The sequence below is a fragment of the Copidosoma floridanum genome, unplaced genomic scaffold (assembly GCF_036245765.1).
Source record: "Copidosoma floridanum isolate Cflo_tuat_1 unplaced genomic scaffold, Cflo_Japanese_pri ptg000019l, whole genome shotgun sequence".
NCBI classification, from domain to species: domain Eukaryota; kingdom Metazoa; phylum Arthropoda; class Insecta; order Hymenoptera; family Encyrtidae; genus Copidosoma; species Copidosoma floridanum.
In genome coordinates, this window is record NW_028321896.1 from 5,048,417 (window position 1) to 5,066,479 (window position 18,063).

Here is an 18,063-nt window from a genome sequence, read left to right on the forward strand (position 1 = left end):
ATTTGTTCTCGCCCTTTGTACCGATGAATCGATCCCTGTACATCGTCACGTTGAGCAATCGCACAAATGTACTTTCACCGGGAGGTCCTGTCGTACGAGCACCCATTTCCAAGGACAACGTCAGACTTTTCTCGGTGATGCCAGTGTTTATCTCACATAATTGGGAAATCAGAAAAAAAAAACGAGCTCTTGCCCCGTATTTGTTCGAGTGTGCCGTGGTAACGAGGCACGTGAACCATAAAAGAAAAGCGCAAAGCCTGCCTTGCGTTATACTTTTAATTACTTTGAAAAAGAGCTCATCGTGCAAAGGGGTCGGGAAACGGAGGTTCTCCAACTCGGGGCAGAGACAAACTGAATTATTAAATATCAGTCCTGCTAACGAGGTCGTGTGTATCGCCCGTTTCTTTTGCACTTTTCATGCCGCACGTATCGCAAAATACGAGCGTCCATCGAGACCCTTTCCCATCCGAGCGGGCGTCCTCACTACGTGCACGGGTCGTTTCGGCTCTTATTCATTTTTTTTTCCCCCTTATTCCCGCCATCGCGCGAGCCAGCCAAACTCGCTCGGGCGTCTCTCTACTGGCATAGGTGTACATTTGTTAGCGCCCAGCCGGGAGAAATGAAGAAAAAGGCGACGCGCGCTGCGAGCCATGTAGGATACGGGGGGAGGAAAGAAGGACCGAGATGGGGTGGGGGGTGGAAATAGTTTTGTCGCTCTTGTTTCGGAAGTGAACATTATCTTCCTTGACAGGGATATTAGTTTCCGCTCGCTCGGAGAAATGGGTCGGGGTTGACTCTCGGCTGGCAATGGCCACGGGAGCTGCCGGAAGAAACTGCCGAGCGGATACCCTCGTGGCCCCGCGAAAACCAAAAGGTTTCTTTCCTCCTCGCGCGCTCTCTTGTGTTATTACTCGGACCCACGACTCTATTACCCCCTCGCTGACGCGTCATTTGCCGTGATTTTTTTTAAAATCTTTCCATCAACCCCCCGCAGTTGGCACGCACGTGAGCTTCGAGAAAACGGGGTCTATTTTTCGTTATCAATTTACCACGGCCACGCGTACCCTCGGGTTTTTACCGGAGGAGCAGCACAAAGAGAGCGCGCACCCGTTTTGTCACTGTCGCGCCCGTGTTTTCGTTTTATCCCGCAAATGGGATGACCTGCCGGCTGGCCCGTGATGGAAACAGATTGGCTGGCCCGATTTGACGCGATAATCCGCGCTTTTCCGCCCCACCGCCAACGCGGCCTCTGCCGGATCTTATCATGTCTTTTTGGAACTCGGCTCTATTTTTATCTTTTTCTCCGATGAATCTCGACACCGACGCAATATCATCCGTAGGACGCGCACCTAATCAGCACCTCCACGGGAGCAGCATAATATATCTGTTTGTTTGCTTTGCTTGGTTGATGTTGTTCATGATGCTATTGCCTACGACCAATTGATCCTACGGGAGTTGGAATTGAATGTGTAAGAACCAAGGTAATACTGACGTCGCCAAACAAACCCATGCGACATAAATCCCATGGCTAAATCAGCAGCTTAAGCGGAGCTGGAGAAAAAAAAAAACTTTGCTCCGACCCCTCCCCCGTGTCCCGACGAACGTCATTACAACGCAGGGACAACGGCAATGGCGCGGTTGGCTGATAAAACGAGGCGATTATCATAATTTATGCGACTATCAGAGGACTCGCGGTGCTGTGTCAACACCCCGGCGCTGCTGTCGAACGGATGACCGATTCCATCCCCCTCCCCAAAGAGCTGCAGCACAGAGAGAGAGAGAGAGAGAGAGAGGTACGTATCAACGAGAAAAAGAGACAGATGGAAAACAATGGAGCATTTTTCCCCCCCGTGGGTCGTGAAAAAATACCCAGAGCCCGGGAATAATGGCGCTTTATTGATGAGGCCGCGTCCCCGTCGCGCCCCGTGAAAGAGAGATTGCGCGAACAGAGAGACAGTGCACGCACACATGGGCAGCGTCGCGCGCTTTGACCGCTGAACGGCCGATAAGGGGGGTGGGGTGTTGGATTTATTGTTTAGCAACAAATGCCCGGGTGTCCATCTTCCATTCCCACCCCCCCCCCATGCACCCCTTTGGCTGCCGAACAATATGATAGCCAGCCGAATCCCTCACGAGGGCGCGGAATTTCGGAGGGATTAGATAGCGGAATTATATATTGCCAGCGCTCTCGCGAAGGGACAGTTTTTTTTCCCCCCTCGACGATCGAGCCCCGCTGTCGCGCTGCTGGTTATTCATTTACGCCCGAGAGCGAGAAATCGCTATTACTTCCTCTTCTCGCCCCGAGAGGTCTTCAACGCGAGCTGGCTTTGTCGCGCTGTGGGGATTTTTCATCCGTGAAAAGGAGGGGCTGTTCGCGCGAGCTTTGACGCCCGGTGATTTATTGCGGCGTTTTGAGAAAACATCCACGCGGTAAAAATACCCTTTTCGACTGTACGAGCGCGAACTTTCTTTCGGGTCTCGGAGTAAAAAAAAGTTTGGAAAGCAACTCTTTGAGGTATGTAGGCACCTATGTGTGGTTTTAGAATGGAAAAAAATAAAGGAAGGGGAAAAGGATAACCGGTGGCAGTGGTGGAGGTGTATTTTTTGACAAACTGTTCATCGGATAATCCAAAGTTTACGCGTAAAGTTCGACAAAACGTGCACGCGTATCGGGGGATTTGTACGTATATATATATATGTCGTATGAATTCACGGCAAAGAACCAGAAGCATAAATCAAGATTTGCCGCTCAGATTATCGCGTGGAACCGGGTTATACCCACTGCCGCACTGTATACATCGAAAACTCGAGGCTTTGAAAAAAAAAAAAAAAAAAAAAAAATCACGAATCAATGCCCTCCTCCGTTATCTGCAACAGCGATCTCTCGCCTATACTGGGGCAAACGACGTGACAGAAAGTAATTTCTCACTCGTGTAAAATCGCACGTATTTCTTCTTCATCGAAGCATCCCCTGCATCGTCGCCTACGGAAGATAAAATCATCAAAAAAAATACCCAACCTGTCGCGCACGAGAGTAAACACGGAGCATCCGTCTTTACTGTAAAAACTCGAGTTGGAGATCGAGTCAACCACCGGCTCATTAGCTCTCCACTTAATATACCCTGAAAAAAAGGTAAATACCTAAAACTCCCACTTTTTCGGCTCGTCCGCGTACACAGAGCCCTACATCCCTGAAACGAGGACATAAATTTCCCCTCGACCACCACCTCGGAGGCGCCGCGCTAAAGAGAGCAGAGTTCTCGAGAGAGTGCGCGCTAAGCCCGCCCGAGACAGAGAGAGAGACACCGTTCCGGAGATAAGAAGCAGAGCTGCAAGAAGAAACGGGGAGGGCCTGCACCGAGTCGTATAATTTATAACGATTTCGGGCAGGGGAGCGCGATAAGGGGCGGGCTCTTTCCCGAGCTGCGGTCTCGCGCTCGGGTGTGTTTTCCGCCCGGCTCGCGCGCGCCGCTCCCCACAGCCGAACGATGACCCTGAAAGCGACGCCCGGGACGAGCGAGTCTTCCAGGCGACCGTTGCTTTTTTTTTACTCGGGGTGTTTTGACGAGTGTCGCCGGCCTCTTTTGATCCAAGCACCCCCTCCAGGGTGTTTTGCTCGCGAGTACTGAGATGTACTTACCCTCGTCCCTCCCCCCCCTTGCAGATTTACGAGCCAAGTGAGTTATGACATTTTGAAGGGAAAAGAAAGCCAACCAACCTCGTCGGGCACTAGTCGACTTTTGGAAAAGAGGGGGAGAAAAGAAAGTACCGCTTCGTTGTAGAACCAAAAGAGTGAATCGGGGGTGCGGAGAAAAGAAATATATGAAAGTAAAACATTGATTTCGCGCGCCCCACCGCGGATACTCCAGTTTGAATCGAGGGGTGAGGGGGCAAAATTAATGGAGTAAAACCTTACGGCTCGGAAAATGCTCCGTATCCCTTTTTTTTTTTTTGTCTTTTATTGGTTTTAGTGCTTTAATGCGTCCCGCTAAAACGACGGATTTCGCTCTCGAGTCCGCATCCTTTGATGATGTATTAAAATCGAAAAGTTTACTCCTCCAAACGAGGCAAAAAATACAGCTTCGGATGGGGGGTAGTAACGACGTTTACATTCGATCGGAAGACTCATTGAATGAGTAAACACTGGCAAAGGTATCTCCATTTTAACGCCGCTACGCGCGAAAATGTGGTATAATAAAAAAGCTCTGACGCGCGATAAAAAACCTCTTACTGTTCGATGCGGTGAGTGTTTTAGCGCATCGCAACTACATGCCACGACTGCTTTGTTACCTCCTCTTTAAATCCCACGGAACGCGTCTCATGCGCTCATACACTCGTGCAGGTATGCTAATTTTTCATCGGAAAAACTACCGCAGTGGCGCACACATCCATACACTCTGTTGACACAGCGATAATTCGCAAGAGTACGGTAGTCGGCAATTAAACATATTTTCTAATTAATCAGCTTGCGTGTACTCGCGGTCTTTTTAATGGACACACTCATCGCGTCGTATCGATAATTACACCGCTCGATCGACTCGCGGGGAAGGCGGTGGCAAGAAAGTTGGGAGGAAAAACCTTTTGTCCCGGCTAGCCCCGTAAAAATTGTTTGCCGCGAAATCGCGAATATTCCGGGTGACTTATCGCTTTATCGAGAAAGAAACAAATAAATTTGCACCGAAGGGTTTTAGAGTGGATTTCGAGCTGTTTCCACCCCCTTTTTTCTCAATCACACGGGTATATATTGCACGTTCGCTCGGTCGATCAATTGTTTTTATTTTTCCCCTTCACTACTCGCTCTCCATAATCGGAATGAACGAAAAAAAAAAAGGTCGGGACAAAAAGTGTTCCCAAACACGGTTCTTGCAGTTACCCAGGAATATCGAGGGAGTACATGAGCTTTCATCGCGATTACCGCTAGTTAGCGACAAATCAACACCAGTAACTCCATTCGCTCGTCCTGCAACTTGCTGTTGACGCGAGCCCTACAAATATTAACCTTTCCGCAGCGCTCGCAAATACAGGTATGTATAGCAGCGGGTCGATTGATCACCGATTCTGGCGCGCAACTCTTCTTCCCACGTGGCAGCCGGGGCTCGGTCTCGTTAATCCACGAAACACCGGTTACCAGCACGATGCATATTCTACAACGTGGCCACGGAATCGAGAGCGAGAGAGAGGGAGGAAAGCCGTGGTCTGCTCACCTGGCCTTGCGGTCCCCCCTCCCCCCGCCCCTTTGAACGGCCGTGCAACTAAATTGCCCGTGAATTCCCTGGTGCGCGTGAGGAAATAAGGGGGATGAGGTACCTTGGCACGAGGAAAAGGAAAAAACAAATCCACGAGTGCAACGTAACGAAAAAACGGAAGGAAAAACGTCGTGCTGGAGGAAAAGTATGTTGCGCTGCACCAGCCCCCCCGCGTGTCTATCTTCGTCTCTTTCTCTGACGCTAACGCGCCCTTCTGCGGCTCACACGTATATACATGTACATGTTGTGCACACGTGTGGCCAAATGACTTCAAATTTGGGTGCTTACTTTTGAAAACTTGACAAGCTCGCGCTTAATAGTTGATGCGCCCGGGCACGGCTTTTGTATCGACCTCGCATATACCCACCAAGTAAATATACACCGCTATCTGCCATCTTTTGTGACGGATGTTTGTTTTCAATTTTCCCTCCGACGGACACGCTTCAACTGGATTTTCGAGATATATTTTTTTCACCGGTACGAAAACCCATTTAGATTTCGGGGGCTTGAAAATTTTCCGACTTAATAAATTTTTATTCCCCGACAGATGGGAGCTCGCGTTTTATGTTGGAACGGTGGGGGGTGGGGGCTGGTATGAAATCGAAATAACAGAGGCACGAAGCTTTGAAAATAAAAATCTGCCTCTGGGGGTGGGAGGCTTTGAGAGTCACACCGATCGGGTGAAAAACGAATTAGGTGAGGACAAAAAAAAAGGGGGGGGGGTGCATGTAGTCAATAGGTACCCACCTCTTTGTCGCCTAGCTGGTGAACCGTGCAGTACAAAAAGGCGGTCTGGCCGACGGCGGTGGTGACGTTCCGGGTGACGTTCATCTCGAATTGCGGCCAGTTGCTGGTGTTCCTCGTGCCTGGCAGGCCAGGAGCCGACACTGACACCCCAATTGCCACGGCCGCGCTGCCTGCGAGAAACCTGTGATCATCCCGCGTGAGAGTTACCGCTGCTGTGGCACAGAAAAAGAAACATTCCGTCAGAAAAAAACGTGTATCGCTTACTTCGGCTGTTGCTGCTGTACCTACGTACGCTGCTCTGAGGGGGGGCTTTGCGATTTTTCATCTGGTTTTTTTGTTTTTTTTTCCTCGACGCGAGCGCGTTGGCAGAGGAAACCAAATATCCGTGGGCGTTTTTGCACCGGGGAGAATCGAGAAGCAATACTGTCTTTTTTACTTTGGAGATTTTTTTGCGCAGTTGCAAAGTCGAACGAGCCTCGGGAATTTGACGGAAAGGTCTTTGAAAATCCATCATCGGCGTTTAGCTTCTACCCTCCGCGGTATTTGGGATTATTTGTTATTGTTTTTTTTTATTTTATTTTTTTTTTTTTTTTTTTTTTTACAACGTATTTAACTTGAGTTGAAAATTATATGATTCCAACAAACCTCGAATGGACAAAGTCAAGAAAAATATTTCTGAAAGGCCATATTACAAATATTGATGCACAGAGACATGACTATGTTTTTACACTGATTTATTGGAAATGGATGAAAGGCAGAGTCATCGACGATAGAGCTTTCAGCATTTTCCATTTTTTTTTTTTTTTTTTTTTTTTTCTGTAGTAGCTTTCAAGCATACGTGTAAAAAATAGTTTGTTTTTCAAAGAAGCGAGGCATTTGATGAGAGTTTCACTAAGATGTGTTTTTCAGCTTTTTTTTTTTTTTTCTCTATAGTGTCAGTTATTTGTAACTTTCGCCTACTAAATTGTGATTTTTAAATGTTAACAGTATAAATATATCCTTTGGGTTACGAGACATGAGGCAAGCAAGCGAAGCAAGCAGTTTGTTTGCAAAACAAAATAAAATACTCGGAGGATTTTCAAAAAGTTGAAAAATCAGGACGTATTGTTTCTCTTTGAAACAAAAATGACCAGAGTTTTGCAGAAAAGTGTGTTTACTCGTTGGAAAGCATTGATAAAAGTAACGTTTGAGTACTGGTAACGACGTTAAATCGATTTTTCAACTTTTTCGAAAACAAACGAAGCAATCTTTTTTGTTTGCGCTCTACAAAAAACAAACGCTTGTCCGAAGAAGAATCTCGGGAGAAAAAATATTTTTCTCCGTGACGAAGCAAAATCCGAAATCCACCCAAGGCTAAACCCCCGAAAAAAAACCCGCTCGAGTCCCCGAGTATGGATGAAAATAAAAATAACTCCCTGCAGTCGTTAAGTCACGCGCCATAAAGTATTATTATTATTTTGTTTTTCCCCTCGAGCGCAATAAACAACCATTAGCGGAAAAAAAGGGGAAAACCCGCCAATACGCTCGAGCCGCGGGTCGAAAAATCGAAAGCCGCGCGATTAATAAATTACATCCGGACACGAGCCAAAAGCGCAAACAGCCCGAAACAATGAAAAGCCCCGGGACGATAAATAAGGCGGTACTCGAAATTCTTATTAATTTAGCTTTAAATCCAGTTCAAGGGTGGGTGGCACGCGCACACAAGCCCCCCCCCCCCCCCAACAATTCCGCAAAGCTCAAGCTGACCCCCCCCCAACCCGACGACATAAATTACGGACTTAACTTGCAATGACTAACGCCGGCCTCACATATGCATCCCGCTCGTATTTTCCTACAAATGAATTGCCAATACCAAAATCAATATCACGCGGTGTTGTGGCCCGATGCGGAAAACGCCTCGAATATATCGAGAGCCACGGTGTACATGTATATATACGTACACGCACACCCGCTCGATCAATTCGAAATCAAATGGTGAGCGAGAGAGAGGGAGGAGGGTAATGTTATCGCCATTAGACAATAATGCGGATCCGTTTGATATCTTGGCGAGTATTGCAAGCAGCCAAACTGGCTCTCCCGTGCAGGCCCTGTACCTGCGCGCGATCGGCAAACTTTTGCTCCCTTATCCGTTTCTTATTTTGAGATCCGAGAGCCGCGATCTTTGACGTAGTTTCGGGAGCAACACACCCCACGGCCACCTGTAGGTGTACACCCCAGTCTCGTCGGATTACTCGGCGGTGCGCTTCAATTCGGCCCCTAATTGGAGACTTTAGACCGGCTTATCTAATGTAAACAATACTCTCTGCTGTTTAGTGATATGGCGAGTAGATACCCTACTTTCAATATTTATCATTGGGCACCTTAAACGAACAATGCCATTAATTGCCATTTTTTCTAAAATAGGCATTTTAATGAGTAAGTCTGGTTTTTTTTTTCTCCCAACAGTGTGCAGTAAAAGTAGTTGGAAATAAGCAATTAACTTTAGATTAAACGTGTAACTTTTGCTTGGTCCACCCGCCAAGTAAGAGTGTTAACAACACGAGTTGAATTAGGCGCGGTTAGTTGTAGATACGCGCTCTCTATTGCCGGGGGGGGCAATTAAAAAAATTCAGTGAAAAGTCGCGTGATACTTTTGTACTTTTCCATATCAAAGTCCACCCGCCAATCGAGTAATTTGCGCAATTTTCGTACCCAAGCCTGCTCGAGACATAAAAAGCGCGAGTAGTTGTGATGTCACGGGAGCAGCGGCAGCGACGTTTATTAAAAGTTGCCCGAAAATTTTTTCCATACTGGAGGCAAAATATGTCTGACCCCCCCCCCCCCGAAAAGAACAAACTACGCGTGTCCTCGCGAGTTTTATACCCACGTATACACACGTACAAAGCGATGCTCCCCTGCCAAGCAAAGTTTTAATGAAAAAACTCCCCGACTGTCGCGTATCGGTGTACAATTAACATCCCGCAAAGTTTATAATTCCACGCGAATATTTTTCGCTTACTCCTCTCTACCCTCAATTTCGGGGGGTGCAGAAATTTATCCAATCACCGTCGAGGGACAATATTTCGAAGCGCATAATCGAGCTAAACGAGCGGCTGTAAAATCAAAGGATCAATGAAAGCGCGGAGGGGACGAATTTAGCCTCGAAAATTACGAAAGTTTTATTGTTAAAGGGATGACACTCCCGCAAGAGGAAAATTACAATGGCCCGTGCACTCGGGATCATAACTCACTCGAAGCTCCCTGTACGCACCCCAGGAATATTTATACACACATATATATATATATATATATATATATATACCTATTGTGCACGCACAGAAGGTAAAAGGAGCGAAATTTTTCCAAAGCCCATTCCAACGCACAGTCCCGCGATAACTTGCAAGATATACGCCGACAACTTCGCGGGATAGCGAATAGCGGCGTTGATTAATCGACGGTATTTCACCCTCTCTTTCTTCTCATTTTCTTCGTGTTGTACGGCTCGTCGTCCCGAGACTTGTATCGTTATGGATCACGTCGAGAGATTAATTTTCCATTGAGAGCGCGAGCCATTATTTTGTCCCATTGAACCTGCAAGGGGACATTTTTTCTGACTCAGACTTTGCGCTTACATATAACGATACGAAGCTCGGCCAAAGTTGAGGGACAAAAGTCTTTTTCGTATGATACATCACACCTGCTTGGGATACATACCAAGCCGCTGTTTATCAAAACTAAAGGCGAAAATTTTACTAATATATAAAACAGCACGGATATAAAGGGTTGAGCCAAACATTACGTGCACCCTTGGCCGATGAAAGGCAATATTGAGCTCCGTGTCGCGCTTCGACGCATTTTTCGGGGTCTAATAAAAAAATTCCAACAAGGCTTGCCCATCAATTTATCGACGAAATTTTTCAGCTCGCGCGCCGAGCTGTTATTTTTCGCTCCCGAAACCCAAGGAAAAAAAAACTAACCCCAGGCTCGCAAAACTTTTCAATTAAAATACATTTTTCCGAAACTTTGTTGGCTGCAGATGGAAAAAAAATAAAAAAAAATAAAAAAAAAAAAAAATAAAAAAAAAACAAAGAGTATCGCTCGAGCAAAGCAAAAAAACGACCGTCGAGCGAAAAAAAGCGCCCGGTAACAAAGACACGCGCGCGCTGCTCCAAGGGGAATTTGACCGCGCAAACAAATAAATCGACACGCCCGTGCGAAATCGAATTAAACCGAAAACAGACGAGAGTCGCGGGGAAAAAGTTGGGTCCCGAAGAATAGCGGGCATTTGCCTTTCCCCGGGAAATTGAAATAGCAGAAAGCTCTCCTCTTGCCACCCCCCCGGAAGTGTCTGTCCGGCAAAGTCGGTGGACACGAAAAACAGGGCGACCCGGCGATCGGAGCTGACCAAGGGAAACTCGCTTCCATCTGGATACCTACCTCAATTTAAAATTGTGATTCGGATCTTCTTCCACAGTTTCTCTGCACCAACTCTTCCACGGTCGGGGCAACACGAAACTTTTTTTCTTTTTTTTTTTTTTTTTTAAACTTCCGCTGATTAAATTCGCGTTTTACGCGCTGTTGCATCACCTAGGATCGCGAAAATATTCATTTGAAAATCCAACAAGCTTTATAATGGCGATTCATCACTGTGCATACGCAATTCTTCGCGAAAAATATCACCTCTATTATTTTTATTTCAAATACTTACTTTCATGCTATTAGTGCTAACTTTCATCATATTATTGTACATCGAATTGGAAGGAGCACTACGTACATCTTCTATAATGTATGAATTGGTACTCGCGTTAATTAATCAAGTTTATCAACAATATATAAATAAACTAAAATCCAATTACGCTTTACTCGATGTTTGATCAAAGTAACATTTGATGCATCAATGCGGTACAAATGTATACATAGATGTAATTAGGTTATTTAAATAAACCAGGAAAAGGGACACGACTGATAACAATAGGTGTCATTGTGTGATTATAAAAAAAAAAAAAAAGAAAGAATAACCAACAAACAGGGAGGGGGCGCTTCGTAATTGCACGGGATAGTAATCAAATTAATTTCGTACAGTTAATCTTGTCGGGGTGAAAAATTTATTACTCGGAGGGTAATCGTAACACGTAGTTTCTGTTTGCGAAGCGACTAGTTGCATCGCTTTCATTATATCTGGTACAATAACGACACCCTCCCCTCCTTTGTTGGGCTCGAGAAAAATTGATTCTTTATTTCACTCGGCTACCTCAAACCAAGCGGCCAACACGTCGAGGAATAAACGCGGTCAAAGAGTTTCGGCCTCAAACCCTCCTGCAATTTTTTTTATCGTCTTCCCTTCAGAAACAGAGATTAACGAGGTAGGTTACGCTCTTGTGAGTTTTCTTATTATATCGAGTGTTTCACGGGGCGTTGGAGCCTCCGTTATTGGGTTACTTTTATGGGATCAAAAATGGAAGTCTACGGTTACTTTTTTTTTTTTTTTCTTTTCAAGTCAGTTTTAAAAGTTTTATACAGCTCGAATATATTGTCGGTCAGAGTAACCGGAGAAACCCTAAAAAAAAAACATCGACAGATGACCCACAATGAAAACACGATTCAGCGTGTAAAATGGACATGGGGCAAGTGTTGGAAAGTGGTTACAAATAGGGGATGGGATGGTGCAGTAGCGGCGAAAGCGACACGTCACGTCGGCGCTGGGTTTTTTAATGCCCCTCTACACGGCGTATTCTCCCTTGTAGGGATGACAAACGAAAAAGCAAGGAAAAACAGGAGGACAATGCACTCGTCCCCTGTCGTCTCGGTGCCTAGACTTTATTTGTTTTTATTTATTTTATTTTTTTTTTTTTCCAACCCCTCGTCCACTCCAAGCTCGGAGCCAAAGCTAAAGAAAGAAAAATAGTAGCTCTCCATCCAAAGCAAAGAGGGGGAGGATATACACACGTATATGTATAAGCGTCCCGATGTAAGTGATATCAAGTTGCGGCAGCTCTTTATGAGCTTCCGCTATTAGTGCACTTTGCCCACGCGCTCACTTTCTACTCGCTCCTCGTTGACTCTGTGTCCTCCGAGTTGTTTAGGTCATTATTTCTCGCAGTTGCCGGACTGGTGTTACTTACTTTTTTTCACCCTCCCTTTTGTGTCTCTCACCTGTGCTGTTTCGATGAAACTTGGCCTTCTAATGGGTTTTCTAATTAAATTCTGATACCTCGAAAAGGAAAAAATGAGGCGCTCTTTGACAATTAATATTACTACAGGTCTTAAACTTTGCCGGGGTCAAAGTTACCTTCTTATTAAACTTTTTAGTAATTAAAAGAAAAAAGTACTTAACACAACGAATTTAACGTGCCTCTTCCTGGGAGGTATCTTTTAGCTCCTCCAATTTCAGTGCAAGCGTATGCATAAAAGCGTAGTGCACCCGAGAAACATCTTAACTTAAAATTTCGCGTCAGCCCGTGCCGTAAAGGATCAAAATAACGAGCTTCTTGTAATTTGTTGAAAATTGTTCACAGGGTATTGAAAAAACAATACCCACCGACACCACTATAGTACTAGATCTGGAGTACATACGCATTATAGAAAAACACGTATAAGAGCGCGAAACCCCGCACACAGCTAAAGACAGCTCGCTATGAACGATGACAACAAAAATATAATAAAAATCGACCCGAGTTCCTCCATATAACACACACGTACAGAGCTGGCAGTTGCCCCTTTTCGGAGCGAGAGCAGCGAGATCATACAAGCCGACTATAGAAAAAAACCAAGGGAGCCCCTCGAGAGCGAAAGAGATGTAAAACCCTCGAGCTCTAATATTCGTTAAGAGGCCAATTAATCGGCTGCTCGGCGGCCCAACAAATAAGTCGAGGCGCTTAACAAATGGTTCAGCGTCGGCGAAATGAATTAGGGCCAAGTATCACAGAAGGGGGTGGGGAGAGAGAGAGAAGAAAAAAGAGCCGAGGAAGCGAAAGGAAAGAAAGAAGGCTGCCGAGGCTCGCCGGGGTCATTGGAGCGTCCCTCGACTGGCTCTTTTATTCTCCAGCCTGTAGCCGGGCTCCCCCGACTTTTAAACGAGCCCCTCGCGCATACCCCGATCCACAACGGCGCTTGTTAGCACAGCCAAAATGCCCACTCCTCTTCCTCCTCACTGACACGCTAACTTTTTTTTTTTTTTTTTTTTTCACGTGGATGATTGAATTTTTCGAGCTACGAAGCAAAGGGCGCACCAAAGAATTCGGACGATGCATCCCCCGGAGGGATGGACATTATACTGCCCAACGTTTTACCCCAAAGCCCCACGATAAGAGCAGCCACGCGCAAAGGGAGCGTCCATATATACATCGAGATGAATGTACTTCAAGGGGGCCAAAATTGGTCAGCAGTTTCATGAACTCTCCGGATCCGACGGATCCAAATCCCAACACCCGCCCTCTTGTTTTCCTCCCTCGCGCGTGGCTCCTGCGGAACAAAAAGCTTACAGCAATTTAAGAAAGTTCCCGAGAGCTACACAACGAAAAGTACGTTTTTTGCAAGCTCCTCCGGCAAAGTGTCACATCGAGATTTTCCGTCTGTCGGAAAGCATATTGAAGCCAAGAGGAGAGTGCACCGGGCATCCCTTATCTCGACGGGGAAGGGAGGGGGGCAGGAAGTTCTCACGAGTTGCTGTCTCGATGGAAAAATTACCCAGAAAATCGCGATGGGGATTTGAAAAAGAAGAAGAAAAAAAAACGGCGCGTGGGTGTCAGAGGCGGCTAAAGTGTCCTGGATGAAGAATTCATCGTGCCCCGCGCAACCACCAAAGGGTCCTGTAAAAGGGAACTCCACAAAGCGGGGAGAGAGAGGCCTGGAATTATTGAGGAGGATGGGTGGGGGATGTGCATCAGGCAACGCGCGCGTGTTTTCTCCACACAAACAGCGGTGCCGAGAGTTTGTTTTGCTGTACTCCAGGGAGGGCTTGATGTACCGCCACTGCGGCTGCTCGTTCGTTTCGCGGGGAGGAACCGTGATTTTTATCCGCAGTTGCAAAGTGTGCAGCCCCGGTGCGGGGGGGGGGGGAAGTAATGTGATTTCCGGGGGCGCTAATGAGCACGGAGCCCCGCTGATTGGGCGATCGACGAGCCTTTTTGGTTTACCGTGATGGGTGGCGCGACCACAAGGGAATCTTGTTTATTTATTTATTTTTTTTTTTTTTTAATTCACGAGGTAGCACGACAGTGTCGAGGTTTAGCGCTGCAGTGGCTGGAAAAACTTTCGCCAGGGAGACGAGATGAAAAACTTTTATAATTAATCATGGTGTATGGGCCCGGGCGACTTGGCTTGTTTTTGCGTGGGAATAAAAGAGAAAAACGCGCGCTGAAATATACACACAGAGACAAAACTTCATCCAGGACTCTGTGTACGTGGGCTGCGGGGTAAATGGGATGAAAATGTTCCTCGACGAAGTTGACCCGAAAAAACACTGCGGCGTAAAAATGCTCGGCTCGTAAAACTCGGTTGACCCGCCTAGTGTGTCTCGAAATTTCGACTCATTGAAGTTTTAACGATGCGTCGTCCCGAAACTTATTTACGCGCAACGTGCCGTGGACAACCGAGCAAGTTAAACAGTTTTCGTACTTGGAAAGACTTTGAATACGTTGAATCTCATCCCCCTCGTGGTCTGGTACAGTGAAAATGTGCACACCTTTTCAAAGACAAAAATAATTGTGATGGACCAATCGTTGTACTCAACGTTTTAATCATTACTATTTCAATTTTCTTTCGAGCTGACTTTTGCTCGTAGGTGATAAGACGACTTGGGCAAAAATTTGTGGTCCGTATACGAAACAAGTAGTGCCACTGCAGTAGTTACTCATGAGTAATCCCACTGTACGCCTTCGAAGGACGTGAAATTAGTCTCTCGACCGCCAAAAAGGCGTGCACTGCCCTCTTTCAACGCACGACAACCCCCTCTCCCTGACTTTTTCCCCGGCCCTCCTTACACCTCGGAAATAAGCCTTGAAAAGCGTAAATACTCTTAACCGTGGTACGCTTAAGCCCGCGTACAATACGTCAAAAGTTTTCTTGAAAATATTCGCGGCGCAGTAAGTGAATAAAAACCATTGATTTGTCGATCGCATCATAACTGTGTGTGGTTTGCGAAGCGAAATCATTATGAAGAAATTAAGATAAAGTGTGTGGAGGTACGATAAATTCGGTGGAGAAATCTTTTTATGGTAAAGTTAAAAAACATCACTGTTTTTTTTTTAAATTTGTTTACGGTAATCCGTATGAATTTTACTTGAATATATTGAAACGTGGTCGATTGCCCCGCACTAATTGCCGGGTCAGAAGGTTTTCTCTTAAACACGAGCACTCGGATCCATCGGATGAACAGCAACTGATGAAAGTCAACTTGATATTACAGTAACTGCGATGCACAAACATAATACATATGTATGCCCATTACGTGCACAAGCATCACTGAAGCCATACCCATGTTAAACGCTTCATTGAAATTCCGCACTTGGTAGTTTTGCTAATGACGCTAGAAGTGAATTCCTTTCGATTACACTCTTATACTATTACCTACACCCAAACCCTCCAGGCAAAGCTCCAACGAAGCGTTAAACTTGTTTGTTGATGTAGAATTGTGCTTCATGCACACATTGGTTTAATATTATACTTGTCAATACGCGTGAACTACATGGCAGTGTTGGTACAGCATCGAGTTGTATTATCGAGTTGTCGCACGAGATAGCGATTTCCATTATCTACGAATGTAGCGAACATTAGCGAGTACGGAAGTGATTGTTGGCTACCTTTTCCTGGATGGATATCTTTTGGGTTATTTTGACTCGGAACCAGCTTAAAAGTGAGACAAAATAACCAATGAAGCTCTTTACACGCGATTGCCACGTACAAACGGGTACACGCATAAAAGGATGATTGGGGATCCTCGTTCATCGGATGCACTTGCGGTTCGTATCACTTTTCCGCGAGGGAGTCTCTCGAGCGCACCGTCTAAACGCTACTTACTACGAAAGATAAAACGCGCATATCCATTTCAGACCTCCCCCTTCCCCTGAGTTGTTAGTTGGCCGCAAAGTTGCAAGCCCCCACCCCCCAGGCGCACGTGTACGTGGAGGAAAGTTAAAGCTTGCGCCGTTTCACGTGCTCGGCTCCTCTGATCTTTGCTTGGAGCTTTTGTCCACCGAAAGTTCGGTGTATTTGCACTTGCCGGGGTGCTTTTCACGTGCAGCTGATCGATACAGAACTGGCGCTTTAACGGCGAGTCAAATGTATGGCCCCTACCCACATCTCGACGGGTTTTTGTTTTTGCCGTGCATTTTGGATGGACGTGAGGCGCGAATTCATTTGTAGGGCAAACACGGAAAAAAAGGATACATCCGTATCTCCTCCCTGTGCTATATTTATTGATACTCATGCATAGACACACGATGGGACGACTTTGATGATGGTTAGCTGCTGCTTTAAATTCAACCACGTGTTTTTTTCTTCTTCGTGCGATGTACAACCATTGGCTTGGTCGATCGATAAACCCGTCCCACCAAACGACTCCTGGCAGTAAAAGACGCGGGGTGTACACGGTTGTAAACGAGCAGCGGTGGCGTGATTCGCAATCTAATCGTCTGAGCCGTAGAGTCGGAAAAGAGGAAGAAGAAGGGGGTGGACGTGCAGAGAGAGAAGGTACGGGCTCTTGGATCGAAAATGAAGAGAAAAGGGACATTGGGGATGCGATGCGGACCCTTCGACCGAACGGGCTTGCTTGGTGTATGTACGCGCCATCCGGAGCCCGGTTGGAGTTAATGAAAGGACACGGAGGAGAAGCTGACGGAGCAGCTGCAGTTGTCGCGATTCCGTAATTCCACCCGATACGTACACGTTGCGCTTGGCCTTTCGGGGTGCAAACTCGCCGATGTTTTTTTTTTTTTTTTTTTCGTCCACAGTTGCCGAGGAAGTATCGCCGTGTGTGTTTTTTTTTGTTTCATTATTCCTTTGCTCGAGTTTCGCCGGCGATCGAAAAACACTCCCACCCCCGCTCGTTACTTGCCTCGCGGAGAGAGAGCGAGAGAGAGATAGAGAGAACTGCAGTCAAAAACTCGCTCGCGTTCATCCTTGCTTTCCCGCTCCGAATTAGATCTTGTTAATTTAAAACTTTCGGGTCGCCAGCGAAAAGTCCCTCCCCTGCGCAAACAGGGTTGTTTTCCGTCGCGGCGGCAGTGGAGTTGGCTTGATTGTATACGTGCGTACTTTGACAGGGAGTGAGGAGAACGCGTTTTTTTTTTAAAGTCCAGGGGTAGGGGGGGGGGCAAACAATGAGCTTTTGATCTCAATTGGGACGCGCAGATGTACCGGTTAATGACACCCCCTTGGTGCTAATCAACATGCAGTGACAGTAGAGTCAGAGAGGGGGGGGGGAGAAAAAAACGAAATATGCATCGAGGCCCCCTCTGAATTGTAACAATGTCAAACAGTTACTCCCGGATTTGCATACAAAGCCATGCCCCAGATCTATTTTCACGCAAAGCTCCAATTGGGTCATTTTATTTGAGATGACAAAAAAAAATAGAGTTGTAGCGTCGTGGCATGTAAAGATGAGAAAAAAAAGTAGTGCCATCACGACGAAGCTTTCCCGTGGAATCATAAAGGTATTTCTAAGCCTAGAGCAAAATAATAAGCATCACCATGGTGTGGTTATGACTCCGTTGACAAAGGGGGCGCTAAAAACAAAATAGTTGACGATTCAGCCCGACGTTAATCACTCGCTGGAAAATTTAGAGCTTACCTCCCTCGTCATTATGTTACTAGCACGCGTTCTATCTCTTTTTCTCTCCATCTCTTGAGCAACCGGCAAAAACGGGCTATCCAACCCCTCCCCTGGGAGCGCCTGAATTAGATCCGTTTGTGCGCAAAATCGCTCGCGACGACACGTTGTTACACCCTGCAATAATTGTACTTTTCGGTATGCATTGAGCACACGCATAGATATTTTGGCTTCGCATCGAGATTCGGTAGGTATAGATAAATTTTGAAGCAGCAACCCTTTTTTAGTATAAAGGAAGAAAAAAAAAAAAAAAAATCATATCCC

At 46.2% G+C, this 18,063-nt stretch overlaps 1 protein-coding gene across 1 annotated transcript in view; it reads right to left on the bottom strand.

Moving 5' to 3' along the window:
* dpr1 (defective proboscis extension response 1) overlaps positions 1 to 18,063 on the bottom strand; it is a 238,263-nt gene that overhangs the window by 186,835 nt on the left and 33,365 nt on the right. Inside the window, exon 2 of the mRNA XM_089593180.1 lies at positions 5,994 to 6,202. Coding sequence (XP_089449306.1) covers positions 5,994 to 6,202 — 209 coding nt within the window. The remainder of the gene's footprint in view (positions 1 to 5,993; positions 6,203 to 18,063) is intronic.